Below are 19650 nucleotides of genomic sequence, written 5' to 3'. Positions count from 1 at the left end.
ACCTTTCTTGACCACAGGCTGGGAGCCCCCATGATTTAGAAATTCAGGAAGTGTGGGAAGCTGGTTCTCAGGATAATACTGGTCTGTACCATATCCCTTTTCTTCTAGATTAGTTCTCTCAGTGTGAATTCCCGAAGGGTAGGTGCAGAGCTTTTACTAGCCTCTGTTGCAGAGAGTTAACTGACAAGTACCCTCAGCCATCACTTGGCCTTTCTCATTGGCTCTGCAGAGATGGCGGAGGAGAAGCATCACTACCTGCAGCAGGTGAAGCGCTTCTGTGCCCGGGTCCAGAATGACTGGTACCGAGTGTACCTGGTGAGGAAGCTCACCAGCCAGCAGGGGATGGCGTTTGTGCAGAGCCTCTCCAAAGAGGGCCATCCGGCCCACTGGGTGTTTCCTAAGGAAGTCATCGCACAGCAGGTGAGAAGGGCAGTCTGGCAGCCCCAGTGCTGTCTCAGCTCCCCTGTCCGACCCCACCCCAGGAGGAGGGCTGCTACTCCTCCATCCCTCCCTGACTTTCTCCCACATCCATCCGGGAAAATGCTTGCATCTGGTCTGGTCTGGTCCTCTGTCTGGATTTCAGTTGACCCAGCTTGTGATCACAGTTATCTGCCTAGGGGAAAGGTGTGTCTGTGTTTGTTTCTGGTTTGTCATCTACCTGCAAAGCATATGTAGGCATCACTTCTGATGGTATTCAACGCAGGAAAAGCACAAGAATGATTCTGTGGCTTCGGCCTTCAGCAAATTAAAAGTCATTCATCCTGTAAAATAAGCCCTTTTTATCTTCAGCAGGGAAGACAGGGAAGGACTAAGGATGACAGAGTTGCAGTCATTTTGGCTCCAGGACTACTAAGTTGTCCTTTCCTAGAGCCCAGAAATGAATGAATTTTCACTGTCCTGAGGTTAGAAAAATGGCACTAAAAATCCTGCTTATTTTTCCTCCCACCTGGAACTTAGGCCTGACTCGTAAGTCTTTGGTGCTCTACTCTGAGTTCATATGGCAAGCAGCTACAGTATCACCTCCCCTAGATTTCCGCCCACTCTTCATCCAGTGAGGAGGAGGTGCTTCCCAAACAGCAGTGAGCTGTCATGCCTCAGTCTACCCTGGAAACCTGGTTCAACTGCCCTTAAACCTTCAGTGATTGCCTGGTTCCTTTCCCTATCAAGAAGGTTCTTTGCTCAATATTTCCCAAACTGTACCCACCGTGGTTAACCCCTGTGTTCTTGGGGTTGCAGAGGGATCATCCAGGCCAGATGGATCGGTATCTGGTGCATGGGAACGACTACAAGGCTGTCCGAGATGCAGTGGGAAAAGCCGTTCTGGAATCCAAGCCCCTGGCTGTTGAGACAGCTCTGGAGGTAGGCCAGGCTGGCGGCTGCTCTGTGTACACAGTGGCCCCTCACAGCCTAAGTCTTGTCTTGTTAGGATCAAATGATGCAATGGGAGACACCCCACAGGGTGACATGCTGCCTTGGAAGTCCTGTGTCCATGGCCTCGTGAGCTCACCTGGCAAACAGGGGAGTGGCAATGGTTGATTTGGGTTGCTGGGTTTGTGAGAGGACACCAGCAGCTCCTTTCTGATTTATTTAGGTCCATTATTTTCTTTGAGACCCTGCTGAAAAGCCGCTTCCTCCAGGATTCCTCTGCTCTGAGATACGATGACATGGGAAGCAAAACCTCATAGTTCCCATAGAGACACATGCACGTGTTTATTTTAATAGATGCAGGCTTTTAAAAATACAATCTTTAAATTGTTACATTCTTATTTTCTTTCCGAGTCCTTATTTACCTTGGCGCTTTGCTGGAAAAAGAGGAAATAAATATCTTAGTTCAGCAAAAGTTCCCTAAAGGGACCAGGGGTGTAGTCAGAAAGAGAAAAGATAGTGATCCCTGTTACTTCTGCTCTAAGCTGTTTAATAAATATACATTACATTTAATATGAGAATGTTTTTGAAGAGCTGTTTTCTGGAAGATGGTCCTAAGGTGCAGGGTTCCAGGTGCCTATGGTATTAAGAAAGGCTCCCTCATCCTCTCCAAGGCTTTAGTACTGATCTCATTCTTTATTCACATACAGATCACATGAGATTCTGGCCCTGAGCTATATCTGTATAACTTTTAAAAGTCTCACTTGATGCCCTTGCTTTTTCAGGACTGTAGGAGCTCCGCAACTCAGAAGGCTGTCTACCTACTGTTAGCACTTTTTAGAGAGGTCACCACTTTGTACAGATCAGACAATGCAGACCTCCATCCTAAGCCACAGGTGAGTATCAGCCTCCAGGGCTGTGTTCATAGTCTCACGATTTGAAGGGACTTTTTGAATAAAGGTAAAATTCACAAACACCGGGACTGCCCTGGTGGTCCACTGGCTAAGATTCCGTGCTCATGATGCAGGGGGCCCAGGTTTAATCTCTGGTGAGGGAAATAGATCCCACATATCACAACTAAGACTGGATGCAACCAAATAAATAAATAAATATTTATTTAAAAAGAAAGTCATGAACACCAATAATGCCCATAATTTTAAAAAATCTTGGATGGAGGTTTTCAGCATTCTTATGAAGAGGAACTACTTTCTGTTTCACCCAAAGCTTTTAGAGTAACAGTTAAAACTAAAGTCAAAACAATAATTTATGAGCTTCCCTGGTGATCTAGTGGCTAAGACTCTGCACTCCCAATGCAGGGGGCCTGGGTTCAATCCCTGGTCAGGGAACTAGATCCCACATGCCACAACTAAAACCCATTGAAGCCAGATAAATTTAAAATAAATAAATAAATAAAAATAAAGTTGTCTTAAAAAAGGACATACAATAATGTTTTCCAAAACAGAATGATCAAAACTAGTGCTTGCATATGTGGTTTCTGTGTTTGTAGAGGAGATTTCTCTGGATAATTCCCCTTCAGGAAGTAATCATTTAGCCATTCTAACCTTGATTTAAAAGTCTTTTAATGCAACTAACTTTATTTGTTTATTTATTTATTTATGGCTGCACCCTGTGTCTTGAGGGATCTCAGTTCCCCAACTAGGGATTGGCCCTCGGGTCCTCGGCAGTGGAAGTGGCAGTCCTAATACTGGACCACCAGAGAATTCCTCTTAAGGAGATATTTGATAAGTTCTTGGGATCAGAAGGCATGACTAACATAAGAGAAAACCTTTGGTTTTTCTTCTGCTGTTCATATAATATTTTTTTTTCATATAATATTTTTATTTGATGTATTTTAATTTCTTTCCTGTCAGCAATGTGAGGCTATGGAGAAATTCATTGAGAAAAGCAAGACCTTGTCTCCTGATATCAGACCTTTTGCAATATCCCTTGTGAACAATGAACTACCCCTGCTGAGGACAGGTCCTGGGGTCAGCAACCTGGAAGGGCCAGTAATAGAAATGGCTGTTCATGCTGCAACCGTCCTTCTCTGTGGACAAAGCCAAGTCTTAGGACCCCTGAAGAATTTGGCCTTCTTCCCACACCTCATGGTGGTAAGACTGGGATATGATTTCTTCTGCATTCACAGGAAAAACATTAGAGACCCAGCTGGTACCTCAGAAACCGTTGAACCTGTTTATCTTGTAGGTTTGCCATCATCCTCTTTCTCACTTGATGCTTTAGTCCACAGTCATGGTGAAAAACTTGCCTTGCCCTTTGTCATTTCACAGAGAGCTGTTCTGTGTTCTTCATAGAGAGCTTTTGGGGTCGAGAAGAAAGAAAACCAAGGTCACGTTCTTACTCAAGGCCTCTTGCTGAGCAACGACAGTGAATCGATGTGTTCACTAAGCTAAAGCCAGCTCTGCTTTTTTGGCTTTTCAGGATGCCTTTCTTCCAACGATGCCTGAAGACTTGCTGGCTCAAGCTAGGAATTGGAAGGGTCTGGAAGGAGTCCTCTGGTACAGTAAGTGCTGGCCTGTGGTGGAATCCCACTCCTGAGCTCTGAATAGCAACCTAAAACTACAGGAAACATTGGTATAGAATTGGGGTACATGGGTTTGTGCCTGAAGGGTCCAAGGTGCCTGCCTCCTCCTGCCATGGGTGCCTGTGCAGAACATGAACAGTTTGCGGGAATTGGTACCTGCTGGCTGTGGATGATGCACATCATTCTTTTTCGTAGTCCCAAGGAAAGGGTCCTCTCAGATGCACTTCTGTTTCCTGGAATATGCCCTTTGGGGGAGAAGGGGGCACTGGGAACCACATCAGAAGCTCAGTCTAGGGCTAGCTCACAATACAACCAAGGTTTTGATCCAAAGATAGTTCTTTTAGAAATATAGGACTGAGGGAGGAAATAATATAACCCATGACCTGATGTAAATTTTGCCATTGTCTTGAGTAGATAATCTTTTAAAAGTAGTTTTAAAAGTTGTTATTAAATCTGCTCACAGCAAAAAGAAAAAAAAAAAGTCAAAGAGAATAAATAGGAGGGTATAAAATACTATCCATTTTGCCTCCAAAAATAACCCCTGGTATGAGCCTGTAATCTGGTTTCTCTCTGCTTTGTGAAATTAAACGCAGACACTATTTTTCACTGATACAAGTTGAGCTCCTGGTATGTGTCAAACATCTATTAGTAAACCAGCAGAGTTTAAGATTTCTGGTAACATGCTCAGGACATCAAGTCCACGTCATTATTTGGTTAGACCAGAAAGCAGGGAGTTAGGTTTCCTGTTTAATGGTGGGTCATTAGGCAAAGCCTCACCAGCCAACATGTGTCCTGTTCTTTCAACAGGATGTCCCAATGGTCACATGTGCGCTGTAGGAGAGGTGAGTCTTGGTATTTGGGATAGGGTTTGTGGGGGTTCAGAATGTGTGTTCCTCCTCCAGGTCCGAGGAGGGGGCCCATGAGGGAGGAGGATAATGAGAGACTGGACCTTTGGGGAGAACACAGACTCGTTTTGACAGCTGTTCTATGGGGCTTCCCTCAGCTCAGTTGGTAAAGAATCCACCTGCAATGCAGGAGACCCCAGTTCATTTCCTGGGTCGAGAAGCTCCACTGGAGAAGGGATAGGCTACCCTCTCCAGTATTCTTGGGCTTCCCTGTGGCTCAGCTGGTGAAGAATCTGCCTGCAATGCAGGAGACCTGGCTTTGATCCCTGGGTTGGAAACATCCCCCGGAGAAGGGAAGGGCTACCCACTGCAGTATTCTGGTGCAGTCCATGGGGTTGCAAAGAGTCAGACATGGCTGAGTGACTTTCACTTTCACTAGGTATTCTGACTAAACCTCCAAATGGTATGAAGGTTTTCCAGCCTGGGTTTCTTGACCTCAGCCCTGTGGACATAAGGCCTTATTGTGGGGCTGGCCTGGGCATTCTTGCAGGTTTACAAGCATTCCTGGCCTCAACTCACCAGATGGCAGTAGTATCCTGTCTTGCACAGTGTGACAGATAAAACTGCCTCCAGATGTTGCTCAAGGTCCCCTGCAAGACAAAACTGCAGGGCTGGAACCATGCTGGCAGTCCTCCCTGGCCACTGCAGTACGGAGTCAGTGACTCAGGTCTTTATGTGATGACAAGGTGTTGACTTGACTGTAGGCTGGATTACTTGCCCAGCAAAGATAGGGTCTAGACACCGAAGGATAGGAAAAGGAGATGCACGCCTTGTAAGCCTGTGAGGGGATGATGCCTGTGTTGTTCATCTCTGAATCCCAAAGCATCTAGCCAGGGCCATTCATAGTGTCATCTCTACCTGCTCAGAACAGGCTATTGAATTGAAAGAGACAAATGTTATTTAATACAGTAAATAAGCAGCATGGAGGATAAACCTGAGACATGCTTCGCACCGTATATTTCTGAGCTTCTCACTTCATTGTCCATGAAATGGGATTAAAATAGATTCTTTCTAAGACTGCTCCCAGTAGTGAAATTCTGTGGTCCAGGAATCTGAAACTGGTTTGGTTTGTTATAGACTATTAGTGTATTTATAGTAGCACACAATCTGATTTTGAAAAATGAACCTTTGGAAGTAGTAAATCATATGGTGACATTGTTTAAAAATAAAAAATTCTAAATGGCTTTAAGGAATGCTATTAAGGAAATGCCATTTAAGGAAATCAGTTTGGAAGCTCTGTAGTATTCCTGGTGTTAGATAATGAAGCATTAAACTCATAGGAGAATGAATGGAAAACAGTGATGAATGTGAAAATAAAAGATTGAGTTTTATATATTTATCTATAAAGTGACTGGGAATAAAACTTAATAGCCTCTATTTTTAAAAAAGTCTATATTTGCCCACACACAACATAGTTGGCTGAAGAAGGAAATGGCAACCCACTTCAGTATTCTTGCCTGGAGAGTCCCCTGGACAGAGGAGCCCGGTGGGTATAGTCCATGGGGTCTCAAAGAGATGGACACGACAGAGCGACTAACACACACACACAGCACAGTTGCCATGGAGTGCCTGCCCTGTCTCCCAGGGCTCCTGCAGCCCCACCTGACGTATGCATACACTGAAGGAAGCAGTCCTAGTGGCATCTAGTACCTTCTGTGGTAAGTATGTGCTCATACTTCGGGATTTGTCCAAACTGATCTGGGGGCACATTTGTGTTTCTCCTAGTGTGGCAGGCCGATGGAACAGAGCTTTTGTATTGACTGTCATGCTCCAATTGGAGGGATTAATCACATTCCGAAGGCGGGGTTTCATGTTATCAAGTATGTAATTTTCTATTTCCTTTCTAAATAATGTACTTTGCGACTGTTTCTATTCCAGCTGATAAATCAATACTAAATATATTATCAATTACGATAGTACATTTGGATCTGGGTCATGTTGGATATCAATGCCAAGGTCTCTGTGGCCATTCGGTAGTGAGGCATTTGATCTGTCACTGGCTAACTGGGCTTTTAATGCAAAAACAGACCATACCTTAATACTTATTAATATTAATACTTTTTTTTTTTTACTTTTTTTTTACTTTTTTTTTTTGTGAAAAAGTCTTTTTATTTTAAGAAAAAAATTTAGTTAACAAAAAAATTTAACAAGTTTCACTTAGCAAAATACACCCGAAAGGATTCAAATATCTTCCAGTTGAACCTTGGTTACAACCCCTGTAGAAATTGCTTGACATAAACAGGGTGACCAAATTCAGAGGGAAGTTTAAATCTGTCACTTACAAAGTCTTAGCTTACTTTTTTTTTCTTTTGAGAAAAATAGAGGAGACCTAGTCAATCTTATCAAATACTTCAGAATCCAGCTAAAAGTCTGATCTCATAATCCCACAGTTGCTCATTAGACAAGTATGGTTGTAAATGCTCCCTTAATAGGAGGTGTGACCTCTCTACATTGATCTTATAGTCTAGCTATTTTGGTGCTGTTACAGTTTAAAATATTCTAACCTGTTATCTCCATAAACTATTAGAATGTCCTAGAATCTCCAGTATCATTTCAACTGAACATAGCCATCACAGTGCACCTGTCATCTGGGTGTGATGTCAAATCCTTTGCAGAGATTGGATCCTAGTTTTTAATGTGGGAGAAGGAGACCAGTGTGTATATATTTCCATGTTAATGTCAGCTACTCCAGACTCTGTCCTTTGCCTGCCTGCCGCTCTCCCACTGATTCAGGGCAAGAAGCAGGTCCAGACCGCCATCCTGACATATGGCCCCAGGAATAGCACAAACAGTCAGTTTTGATAATGATTTTATTTCACTATTATTATTTGCATTTATTTTTTGCAGCATTTATTCCCATACCTTAAGTTTTTGTTTCTTCAGGTTCTTCTGGGATATCTTTTTCTTCTGTGCAACCCCCTCTTCTGGTTTAGGAACAGTCTGTTCTTTTTCAGAAAGGATCATCTCAAAGTGGCGGGGAGAGCTCATGGAGGGGTTGATCCAACCCTGAGCTCTGTAAGTCCTGTGCCGCATTTGGGGGTTTTGTTCACCTGGCTGTGCTCAATAAGCAAGATAATCTACATCTAAGTCCTTCAGTTCAGCATCACTTTCTGCATTTTTGAGCACGTGCAGTAAAAATTCAGCACTGATTTTGGGCCACCAACCCTGCCTTCAGCCCGTTTGTCCTCTGCACACCAACCAGCTCCCCCACTGTAACAGTGGGATGGCACCCACTGCTTCTGTAAAGTGACGTCCTCGGATACTTGGTGGCTTTTCAGATACGCATCCCCTCAACGGTCGGGGTGGTTCACCAATGTTCTTAAAGTGAATCTTGATTTGCATGATTTTGTGGGGTTTTCTGGGTCAAGTGAATGCTGAACTAATGTTAGAGGTCACCTCAGGGCTGCTTCTCAGAAAAGCTTATTTTATTTTTTTTACTGAAGTTGATGTACAATACTATATAAATTACAGGTGTACGGTATTGTAATTCATGATTTTAAAGGCTATATTCCGTTTATAGTTATAAAATATTGGCTATATTGCCTGTGTTGTACAGTATATCCTTGTAGCTTATTTTATACATAATAGTTTGTACCTCAAACCGCCTACCATTATGTTGCCCCTCCCCACCCCCCCACCCCCACCCCCACCCCGGCTAGTCTCACAAACACTTTACACTGTTGTGGAATTTTGGTCAGCCAGAAGGGCCTGTCTATAAAGAAGAAGCCTCAGAAAAGTGGTCTAGGCTTAATAGAATAAATAAATTTCAGCATCATTTTCTTCAAAACCGTGAACCTGGTCTCTAGGTCCTAAGACTCTGAAGTGTGCCCCTAGAGGCAGAAGAAATGGTCTTCTTCAGCCTTCATCCTGTCTCCTCTTGTCCTTTCCAGTGACACCACGGACAGAACTCAAACTGGCCATGTGCTGGGAAGACCACCACCCAGAGGTGTGGCCGTGGTATCTGACCGAGAGATGTCCCCCGTGGTCTTCCTTCTCATCCGGCTACTCACTCATTTGGCGATGCTTCTGGGAGCCACCCAGAGTCCCCAGGTAGTGCACTGTACTGCCCAATCATGTACTGGTTTCTATGGTAGTTTTTCATAGTGAATCCTTTCATCTAAAAAACCCTACCCAGTTCCTGGGAAGGCCCTGCAGGGTCCTGCTTGGTTTCATTGTGGCTAACCCTGTTCCGCTGGAGTTCTCTGATTTTGCCCCTTGGAACACAAGACTGCTTCCTGTGTTTGCATGCTGTGAGGTTTGTGTGTTGTGCCCTTACTGACATCAGAAGCAGAAACTACTTAGGGAGTGTGGGGAAGATCTGAATGCAGAAGTACTTGGATAAGGGGATAGACAGATCAATGAATTTGTCTACTCTTTCCTTTCAGAGAGTATGAATATATTGCTTCTCTGATAACTAAGTATCCTTTCCCAGTAGAAATAAGGAACTATTTTCTTACTCCTCTTTGAAGTTCCAATTTGTGGTTCCCAGGGTTCTCATGAATTAGTAATTGTATTGGCAGTAGTAACAAATGAAGAATGCTTTACAATATAAAACAAATCTTATTAACCTACTTTTGTGCATGTAGGTCTAGATGAAACGTATTGAAGCCTGATACCAATTCTTTGACAATTAGATGGATATCAAACATTAGAATTACAAATTTATATAAAAATATTTTAAAAGGTTTAATTAAAATAAAAATTGAAATCAAAAATTTAGTATTATTTATACCATTTTAGTCTCAATTTTTGTCATTCTTGTAATTTGTACATTGACTTTTAAATTTTAATAAATCATGAAAAATTTTAATAAATCATTTTTAATAGTTGAAAAAATAAAATTAAAAGACCTAGCCACCCCCTGTGGATTTTGAGTAAGTCGTTGTTACCTAATGCAGAACATAATGTAAAATTCACACATCCTAATTTTTCCCACTGTGGCCTATGGTGGTAAGGGGAACTACTTGTCAGATGATATAAAGTCAGTTTTTTCTGAATAGCTAAGTGTCTCCGGTCCACACCTGAGAATGGAGAGGCTGAAATCACCGTGATTTTACCTGTGTCTTTGCTGTGACTCTGGGGAAGAAAGAAATAGCATGTTGCATTTTATCTAAGTTAATTAACCATGAGAGCAAAAAGTTTAGGTTTTTAAAGTTCTTTATTTCACATTGACAATATAGAAGGCAGTCGTTTTCAGACCACATTCATTTCTGCTCCTCGGTTTTCTGTCGCCTCTACTGTTTGAATCACGCTGACATCCCTCCTAGAGACTGTCCTCTGGCTCGGAACTGGCTCTTCACCCCTCCTGACCTCTCCTGAACTTGCCGTCCCCTCCACAAACAAGACCTTGCTTGACATTTTGTCCTCTTGCCCCCACAGGACTTGATGAACATCATCAAACCTCCGGTATGGGACCCAAAAGGGTTTCTGCAGCAGCACATCCAGAGAGACCTGGAGCAGCTGACGGACACGCTGGGGAGGAGCGCGGACGAGGCCGCCAGCGTGGTGCACCTTGTCCTGCGCCGCCTTCTCCGAGAGCAGGGCCGCGGTGAGGAGCCGGGCCCGGGGCCGGGGGCCTGGGGCTAAGCCAGCGGGGGGAGCAGGGCACTCCTCGACCCCAGAGGAGATGAGGGGCAAGCAGGAAGACCTGCACTTTCCAGAGAGTGGGGGAGGGGAGCCCCTGCCTGGCCTTTCCACTGACCCTCTGCTGGTGCGAGTGTATTTGGGAGGCGTTAGTTTCAAAAGTCAGCCTTGGATGTAGTTCAGCCACTGCATGGGGAACATACCGCATCCAAAAGAAGCAACGTGCATTAAAGAAACATCAAAGAGACTAATGTTTGACAAGCGCTTGGAACTTGGTCTCTTTCTGTTGGATATCTGTTTTGGTTTGTTTCCCGCGGCGGGGGGAGCATCTTCTTTTCCTAGAACAATACTTCATTCGTGGACTGACTTAATATGTATATGCATCCACAATTTGTCACATGTAAAAGTAGGCTAACAACTATTAAGCTCATTTTCTAGTTTTAAAGTTAAAGTCCACAGAGAAAGAAAAGGTCTGTAAGACAAGTTAGTGAGAGGGCTGTCTCCGAGTGGTGGAAGAATAGTTTTGTTTTCTTTTAGGTTATCTGCAAAAATCTTTTTAAATTACCACTCTAATGACAATGTTATTTAAAATAACAATGGCAATAAAAAGATCTGTGACATGACAAGAAAATCCATTCCCTCTTCAGGAGCTTTTTTTGTCAGAAACCAGCATCCATATGGGCTTCCTTGTGGCTCAGCTGGTAAAGAGTCCGCCTGCAATGCAGGAGACCTAGGTTCAATCCCTGGGTTGGGAACATCCCCTGGAGAAGGGAAAGGCTGCCCACTCCAGTAGTCTGGCCTGGAGAATTCCATGGACTGTAGAGTCCATGGTATCGCAAAGAGTCGGACAAACTGAGCGACTTTCGCTCACTCAGCATCCATATATATTTTTCATTTAGCAAAATCTGATTTTAAGTTTCTCATTCTGGAGTGGTTTCACACTAGGTAAGCTCAGCAAGTATCACACTGACAAAGTGACCAAATTCTAGAAGCATGCTGACAGTTTCTATGGCATCAAATGCACCCACAGGGTCCTGCCTCTGTCTTCAAGCCCAGGTGGCAGCAGTTGAGACCTGTGGTACCACTAGTCACTGTTATTTTGCCCCTGGGCTTCTGATTTAAAGTATTGTCTTTTCAGTAATTTTTTTCAGAATGGCTTTAAGATGATAATTACATGGGTTAGAGATTTTAGAGTTTGAAGTATCTTCACAAAGATCATGAGTTTGGTGGTAGCAGCAGGAAACATTTTTAAATGCTCAGGTTACTTTCGGAAAATATATCAACCCCTGCTCCCAAAAGGAGCATTCTTTCATATAAACATTTCTTCAGTGTTTTATGTAGAATGCTGTGGTTTTTGTTTCTTGGGTAACATACACATTTTTCTTTGTAGGGTCTTTAGATTTTGATGCAGAATTGTCAACCAGGGGAAAGAGGAACAGCTGGGAACAGCTTATTCAGACTCTTATTCTGCATGAACTAGAGGTAAGTGATTAGTTGCTATGGGGCTACTTTCTCTGGGAAGGTGCGGAAAGGGGTTTCCACAGCCTCTGCTGAGCACTTGCTCTGTTGTCCGTTCTGGAAGTGTCCCTTGGAGAAAGAAACCCTAGGCTAAGTCACAGATTTAGGTGTTCTCTATTTAGTCACCCCACCCTCCTGTTGCCCCCTTCCCCATCCTGTCCCCTCCCGAGGCAGGCTGGTATATCAAGCTGAGGAATTACTGGGAATCCAGAAGGCGCAGGCAGTCATTTTCTCTCCACTACTTTTTATAGCAGAAGGTGCAAACGAGGCAGAGAAATAAACCCTGTCAGGTAAGAATGTTACTGAGAGTAACTAAGCCCATTGGGAAATATAAGTCAGCAAGTATTTAAAATAACGGTAATAAAATATAGATGTCTGAGACTTATTCTGTTTGAGGAGACAAAAACCTAGCATCTCACTTCAGATCCCATGTCACTTTCCTCACCTAGCATCTAGATAAAACCCTCCTGGCAGTGAACGCTCAGATCAGCCAAGATGAGCGCATCAGCTCCAACCCTGTGGCCAGAATCGTGTATGGTGACCCAGTGACCTTCCTGCCCCACCTGCCCAAGAATAGCATGGTTCACTGCTCTAAGATGTGGAGCTGCAGGAAAAGGATCACCATCGAGCACCTCCAGCACATCGTGGAGCAGAAGAACGGCAAAGAGTCAGTGCCCATCCTCTGGAAGTTTCTGCAGAAGGTGCGGCTGCTTCACTGTGACCGCCACCTACGTGTCCCCGGGAGACCTGGAGACCCTGCTCTCATTTAATCTGATCAGTCCTGAGGGTGGGACAGCCATTAAACTACTTTGATTTTTGAATAAAATGTCTCTGGCAGAAGACCCAGGGGTAGAGATCTCCAAACACATCCATCTGTACGAGTCATTTGAAGCATAAAGTCACAGGTGAAATATATCCACGCATTGGAATTAGTAGGAATCTGCAAAGTACTTGGCCAGGAGGGTTTCTCCCAATCACTCAGCAAGAAAGAACAGAATAATATCTTTCATTTATCTGTTCAACTTCATCCCCCCACTGCCTGCAGCAGTTAGTCACCAATGAGTGTCTCTTGAATGAAAAAACTTCAGTTGGGGATGCATAACTGAAATCAAACAAAAAGTCTTCCCTGTTCCTAAACCATTCAGAGTGAGGCTGGTGGTAGGATTGGAGGGGAACAGAGCAGTAACGTGTGCATCATATCTTTCAGAGCCAGAATTACACACTCTTCCTAACTTTAATCCATTTGAATTTTTATTTTCTAAAACACATTTTCTAATCATTTCCTCCATGCACCAGTATTTGCAATCTAGGAAGAAGTAAGATGATGCAGAAATTTTGGTGGGTCAGTTAATGAAAATGGATTCCCGGTGGGAAGGCCATCGTGATAACACTGTAATCTGTCACTGGTGTGCTCAGGTCCATTACACTGAAGAAGTGTAGAACACTGGCCAACACATTGTAAGCAGTCGCTAAGTACTTGCTGAAGGAAGTGAAAGGTACTTGCCTTTCACCATTCTCAAGTACTATGTGTTATGTAAAATGGCACATTGACCGTATTAAACTACAAATACATGGCCTGAGCCAGCCCCAAAGTCTGATTCCCAGGAACATTATTTAGGTGCATTAAAAAGTGTTCCTAGAAAAAAAAAAAAAAAAGTGTTCCTGGCGGTCTTCCCTTCTCTAGGAGGCAGAGCTGAGACTGGTGAAATTCTTGCCCGAGATTTTGGCCCTGCAAAGGAATCTAGTGAAACGATTCCAGAATGTTTCAGAAGCTGAATACAGATCCATCCAAAGTTTCATTAGCAGTCACGATTCAGGTAAGGCTCTGCTCTCACAGAGCATCAGGACTACCCCTGTTGTGGTACAAAGAATTGGTCCAACTCGGGGGCTCCAGGTCAGGGCTAATGTGTGTTCTGTTCCCTAAGTTTGTAGCATGAAGCAGTGGGTGCTGTGAATGCCTGGGCACATTAGAGGCTTTGCTGTAGCAGTCCAGAATCTCCCTCTCTCTCTCTGGTTCCTCAAACTCAGCTTTAGTTTAAACAGCATTTAGAGTGTGTTGGTGATGATATGAAGGTGGGGGGTCAAAGAGCAAGTAATTCTGTTGGTTTGACCTAGATGGGACTAGGTGTTATCTTGGAGTTCTTAAAAAGTGTTTTGTTTGCTAGATGGACTGAAGAAGTTAGCCCGCAGTAGAGTCACTGTCTTTCTGTCAACATGGAACAAGCTGAGGCGATCGCTGGAGACCAACGGTAAGTCAAATCCCCTTTATACTCAACACTACAGCAGCACCTCTCTGCAGGCCTGTGTTCTCCAGCCTGACTCTGTCTGTTCCGTGTGTGCACAGCACCAGGCTGAGTGTCTCTAATGCTGGATCTGTGGACTCTTGGTGAGGGTGTCTGAGATGAGTGCATAACATTTCAGAAAGAGCAACCCCTCAGTCCTCTTGAGTCTACAAATTCAGTATCAAAAAGGAGCTAAGACTATTTGAAACTTCTCAGCACATAAAAGAGGCGGGAGATAGAAGCACTCTTGGTTCCCAGCTCTGTTCTGTTGAGGTGGCTTCTGCGTTGCCCCCCTTCCCACCGTGGTGGGCTCCCAGTCCTGATGCTATGAAAGAAACAGCAGGGAGGTGACTGCCCCTCTGTCATTTAAAGGTGAGATCAAGCTACCTAAAGACTACTGCAGCTCCGACCTTGATCTGGACACTGACTTGGAAGTCATCCTGCCTCGCCGCCAGGGCCGGGGCCTCTGCTCCACCGCCTTAGTCAGCTACTTGATTAACTTGCACAATGAAATTGTCTATGCGGTGGAGAAGTTCTCCAAAGAAGATAACAGGTAAGCATGCAGGCCAATAACAGGGGATGCCCTTTCAGCGCAGGAAGTCATTTCTGAGGGGAACTAACAGGGAAATAGGGTCACCAGACCTAGAGACAGCAAGCCAGGCTTCAGGTCCTTCTTGAACAGAAACCCCTTCAGCTACGCTCACAAGTGTCACAGATATGCATGTCCCTTCACCTGCACAGCCTGCGGCATCAGACAGGAGCTGGCTCTGCATGGACAGGCCATGTGCATCTCACTGGGACCCTGAACTCTGTCTGTCTGTCTCCAGCTACTCCATCGATGCCTCTGAGATTGCTGACCTGCACGTCATCAGCTACGAAGTGGAGCGGGACCTGATTCCACTGATTCTCTCCAACTGCCAGTACCACGTGCAGCAGGGCGGGGAGACCTTGCAGGAGTTTGACCTGGAGAAGATCCAGCGCCAGATCATCAGCCGCTTCCTGCAGGGCAAGCCCAGGCTGACCCTCAAGGCAAGGCTGACCTGCTGTATTGACATGGCCCACGTGTCCATGGTCCACATGTCTGTGGTCTGTGTGTCTGTCTTGAAAAATTTGCCTCAAGTGTGGCTTTGATCACAGCAGTTTCAGAATGAGGAGGGATGCTCTGGACCCTTCATCCACACTCCCAGTATCTGTGACCACGCCTGCATGCAGGGCTGAGGGCTCTGCAGAGTTGTCTATACGTCCGATCCACGCCTCAGCACCCCAAGGGTGACTGCAGGTCTCAGTGGACTTAGTCCACATTTCTCTGCCGTAGTTAATGGCACCACCAGCCACCCACACTGAACCTCATTGTTTTCCCCCTTTTCCTTTAGTCTGCAAACATAGTCTGTCATCTCTACCATCAGGCGCCTCCATTTCACCAACCAGCCCGCTGCTCTAGTTCAAAGCATCTGTCCTTAAGCTCCACTGCTGCAGGAGCTCCCAACCAGTCCCCGGCTTCAGGCTCCTTAGCCCACATTTCTGACATCCAGATCTGCATCTCTCCATCCACTTCCCTGCACTGAATCCCATGACTGCACAGGCTGGATCACTCTCCCTTCCCTGAATGCAGCCTGCAGTTCCGTTCTTTACCTGCGCTGTGCTTGTTGCTTCCACGTCCAAAGGTGTGGCACTTCATTCTGTTTATGCTTCCTCCCTGCCTGCAGTTAGGCGGTGAACTGTTTGAGCTCAAGCCTTAATTCATTCTGCTCTGTCAGCTGCGTGCCCCCTCGTTCACGGTCTGTGCTCACTGTGTCAGCACGATGTCCTCACGGCCTGCTCCCACTGGTGGTCTGAGGGCCACAGAATACCATGTGACAGTATCTGCTTGGTCCTGGGGGGCAGGCTGGGTTCCTCATTCTGTCACTGTTTCCATAGATTACGGGGTAAACACACATCACGAGGCAACAAGGAGCTGCCTGCCTTGCCGATGATGCACTGAAATCCCTGGGACTACAACCAAGTCTCAACTCAGGCATATACTGTCATCTGATGGAAACCTCCATGGTGAATTCCATTCCAGTCTTTTTCTTTCTCACTTTAGGGAATACCCACTCTGGTATACAGACGTGACTGGAACTATGAGCATCTCTTCATGGACATCAAGAACAAAATGCAACAGGTGATGATCAACCTTATTTGCGTGTGCCTCTGTCTTACCAGAGTGTTTCCATCCATATTAGGACTCTTCCGCCTTCACTCAGGGCATTTGCCATGAGCACCAAAGAGTTTCAGGGCTTCCCTTTGTTCTGAGCACCGTGATATTTCTAGAGGGCACACAGGATCAGCAGAAGTTTTTTTTTTTTTTCCCATAAATCTTTTTAAAGTATTTATTTATTTGGCTGCCTCGGGTGCTAGTTGCAGCATGTGGGACCATCACCGTATCATGAAGGCACTCCCACCGCGGTGCACAGACTCACTGGTTGTGGCACACGAGATCCTGTCACGCAGTCAGTAGTTGCAGCAGGCAGGCTTAGTTGCTCTGTGGCATGTCGGATCTTAGTTCCCTAACCAGGGATAGAACCCACATCCCCTGCATTGCAAGGAGGATTCTTAACCACCAGACCACCAGGGAAGTCCCAGCAGAAGTTTTCTCGTTGAGCATTAACAGGTTGAAATCTTGTGCTTGTAGTTTTTCAGTAGTGTTGTCATGACTGTGTATGCTGAGGCAAAGGTCCAGAGAACTTACTTATTCCTGCTTTTCTGATTTATGTGCGTTGTGTGAGTTTGTGGGGGCTGTGTATCTGTGTATGTGTGTGTCCATATGCATATCCTCACGAAGTTGATTTGAGCATTCAGTGAGTTCATCTCTCTCTCTGTAACATACCTGAATGTTGCTGACACTCAAGAAGCACCAAGTGCAGACTCCTGCTGTCAGAGAGCCTGTCCCATTCTGTGGCCTTGGCAGTGATGAAGATAAGACTTACAGGGTGGCGGTGCACAGCATGCCCCAACTGTGGACCCTATCCTGCGTTTGACTTCCTAGAGTCCCCTCCCCAATGCGGCCATCACTGCCATCAGAGGACAACTGCAGTCCTACAGTGACGCCTGTGAAGCTCTGTCTGCCATAGAAGTCACGCTGGGGTTTCTGAGCACAGCTGGTGGGGATCCAAACATGCACTTAAATGTGTATATCCAAGACATGCTGAAGATGGGCGATCCGACCTCACTGGTTTCAAAGGTAGGTCTCGTGTCTGGCCTCTTCCAAAGGAAATCAGCATTGTCCCCTCTATCATCTCCCTACTTCCTACTGGGATACCACGCCCCAGGGAGTACCAATCTAGGCAGCCCCTGAAAAGGAGGGGAGGTGAAAATACCTCGTTCCCCAGCCAGTCTACATTGTAAACAGAACACAGTGACAGGAGATGCAGAGATGTACTCGGAATGTACTTTGGAAGCACAAGTCTGCTGAGGTGTGCGTGCAGACTGCGTGCTGCTGGTGGACCCTGAGATGCTGCGGTGGGAGAAGGCTTTCAGAGACCTTTCAGAGTCGAGGCAGGAAATTAGTGGATGAAGCAGAGGTGGCCTCCGTAGTGAAGGAGATGGAATCAGTGCAGGGCCAAATGAAAGCAGGGCCTCATATTCAAGAGTTCTGTTCTCTTTCAGGCCTTAAACAGATGCCAGTTAAAACATACCATCGCCCTCTGGCAGTTCCTCTCTGCCCACAAGTCTGAACTGCTACTTCGCCTGGGAAAAGTGAGTCTGGCCTCTTCCCGTCCGCCTAGACCCAGGGAGCCGCACATTCCCTTTCCAGGCTTCCATGTATCATTTGTTCTTATTTCATTCCAGGAGCCATTTGGGGAAATCATCCCAAGGTACAAAGCTGATCTCAGCCCTGAAAATGCTAAGCTGCTCAACACCTTCCTAAATCAGATTGGCCTGGATGCTTTCCTCCTGGAGCTTCACGAAATGATGATCTTAAAGCTAAAGAACCCCAAGACTGCAGAGAGTTTCAACCCTGAGTGGAGGTAGGGGCTTGCAAGGCTGCCAAGCAAGGCACACATACAACATTCTGCCATGTCTCCCAAGATCTTCCATAGTCATGGAAATTGTTGTTTTACTGAAGAATTTGGTTTCCTGCTGATTTACAATTGTTGTTTAGTCACTAAGTCGTGTCCAACTCTTTGGCAACCCCGTGAATGGTAGCCTGCCAGGCTTCTCTGTGCATGGGATTCTCCAGGCAAGATTATTGGAGTGGGTTGTCATTTCCCAATTCCTGAACCCGCATCTCCTGCATTGCAGGTGGACTGTTTACCCTGAGCCATCAGGAAAGTCCGATTAACCATTATCAACTGCAAAAGTCCTATGTTCGCATTATGAGTAGTGGTCTCCCTATGTCAGAGAGATGTGCATTTGAACTTTGATAGAAAAAGCTACAACAACATATAAAGAATACCCAACACTGGATATTATCCATCTTTCATATTTTTAACAATGTAATGGCCCCAAAATGGTATCTCATTTTTGCTTATATTTTCCCATTTACTGGTAAGGCTGAAAATATTTATCAGCCATTTGTGTATCTTCCTCCAAACTGCATCTTGATTAGTTTTCTTTTGGACTATGTGTATTTTTCTTCATATTTTATCTGGTATGTTACGAAGGCTCTATCTCAGTCTTTAATTTTATGAAACCAAATCTGAGAGATTTTTCCTATGAGGACTCTAGGAAAATATACCTCTAAGGGTCCTGTCCCAAGGTTATAAAATATTCTCCCGTGTTTTTTCCTTGTGCTTTAATGTGTGGTCTGAGGAAGGGATTTTCACTTTATTGTTTTTCTAAACAGATAAACTCAAGTTTTCCTCATTGACATAGGGCTTCATAATTGCCATTTTCCTCCATTATGCTATGTAGCATATGCCTATTTACATTTGTATTCTTTGAACTTATTTAAGAAATCTTTGCTATCCTGGACTTTTTAGTGTAGGGAAAGAATATCTTCCTAGAGAATTTATGATCTTTGTTAAACAAATCATGAACTGGACTAGAAGCTTTGTTTGAATGGTGAGGCTTTGTTTTTTGTGTAGCAGATGTATTACTAGAGCTCTTAGAACCATCTGGCTGGGCCCTTATCAAGGGGAGCTCCTTCCTGTAGAGTAGGTGCAGTCCAGGGTGGGGAGCAGCAGGGATGCACTAGAACCCTGAAGCCGGGATTCTAGTGCCAGGTCAGTAACTCAGCGGATCAGCTGCACAGGCTCAGTCGTGTCCGACTCTTTGCGACCGCACGGACTGTGTCCCACTAGACTCCTCTGTCCATGGAATTCTCCAGGCAAGAATACTGGAGTGGGTTGCCATTCCCTTCTCTAGGGGATCTTCCCAACCCAGGGATTGAACCCAGGTCTCCTGCATTGTAGGCAGATTCTTAACCACTGAGCCAGCAGTTAGTTGTCTTTAAACTGACTCTCAGTATTACCGG

The 19650-nt window shown here is 45.1% G+C and overlaps 1 protein-coding gene across 1 annotated transcript in view; it reads left to right on the top strand.

The window, feature by feature from the left end:
- The window catches only part of LOC122695420 (E3 ubiquitin-protein ligase RNF213-like), a 112868-nt gene that overhangs the window by 91153 nt on the left and 2065 nt on the right, over window positions 1-19650 (top strand). Inside the window, exons 47-65 of the mRNA XM_043905278.1 lie at window positions 230-420; window positions 1237-1359; window positions 2151-2261; window positions 3237-3476; window positions 3805-3886; window positions 4715-4749; window positions 6538-6632; window positions 8703-8862; window positions 10192-10360; window positions 11786-11877; window positions 12363-12614; window positions 13598-13730; window positions 14079-14162; window positions 14568-14748; window positions 15023-15224; window positions 16279-16356; window positions 17221-17415; window positions 17841-17930; window positions 18024-18202. Coding sequence (XP_043761213.1) covers window positions 230-420; window positions 1237-1359; window positions 2151-2261; window positions 3237-3476; window positions 3805-3886; window positions 4715-4749; window positions 6538-6632; window positions 8703-8862; window positions 10192-10360; window positions 11786-11877; window positions 12363-12614; window positions 13598-13730; window positions 14079-14162; window positions 14568-14748; window positions 15023-15224; window positions 16279-16356; window positions 17221-17415; window positions 17841-17930; window positions 18024-18202 — 2692 coding nt within the window. The remainder of the gene's footprint in view (window positions 1-229; window positions 421-1236; window positions 1360-2150; window positions 2262-3236; window positions 3477-3804; window positions 3887-4714; window positions 4750-6537; window positions 6633-8702; window positions 8863-10191; window positions 10361-11785; window positions 11878-12362; window positions 12615-13597; window positions 13731-14078; window positions 14163-14567; window positions 14749-15022; window positions 15225-16278; window positions 16357-17220; window positions 17416-17840; window positions 17931-18023; window positions 18203-19650) is intronic.

Source organism: Cervus elaphus, chromosome 5 (assembly GCF_910594005.1).
Source record: "Cervus elaphus chromosome 5, mCerEla1.1, whole genome shotgun sequence".
NCBI classification, from domain to species: Eukaryota; Metazoa; Chordata; class Mammalia; order Artiodactyla; family Cervidae; genus Cervus; species Cervus elaphus.
This window is presented reverse-complemented; position numbering and strand designations above follow the sequence as displayed.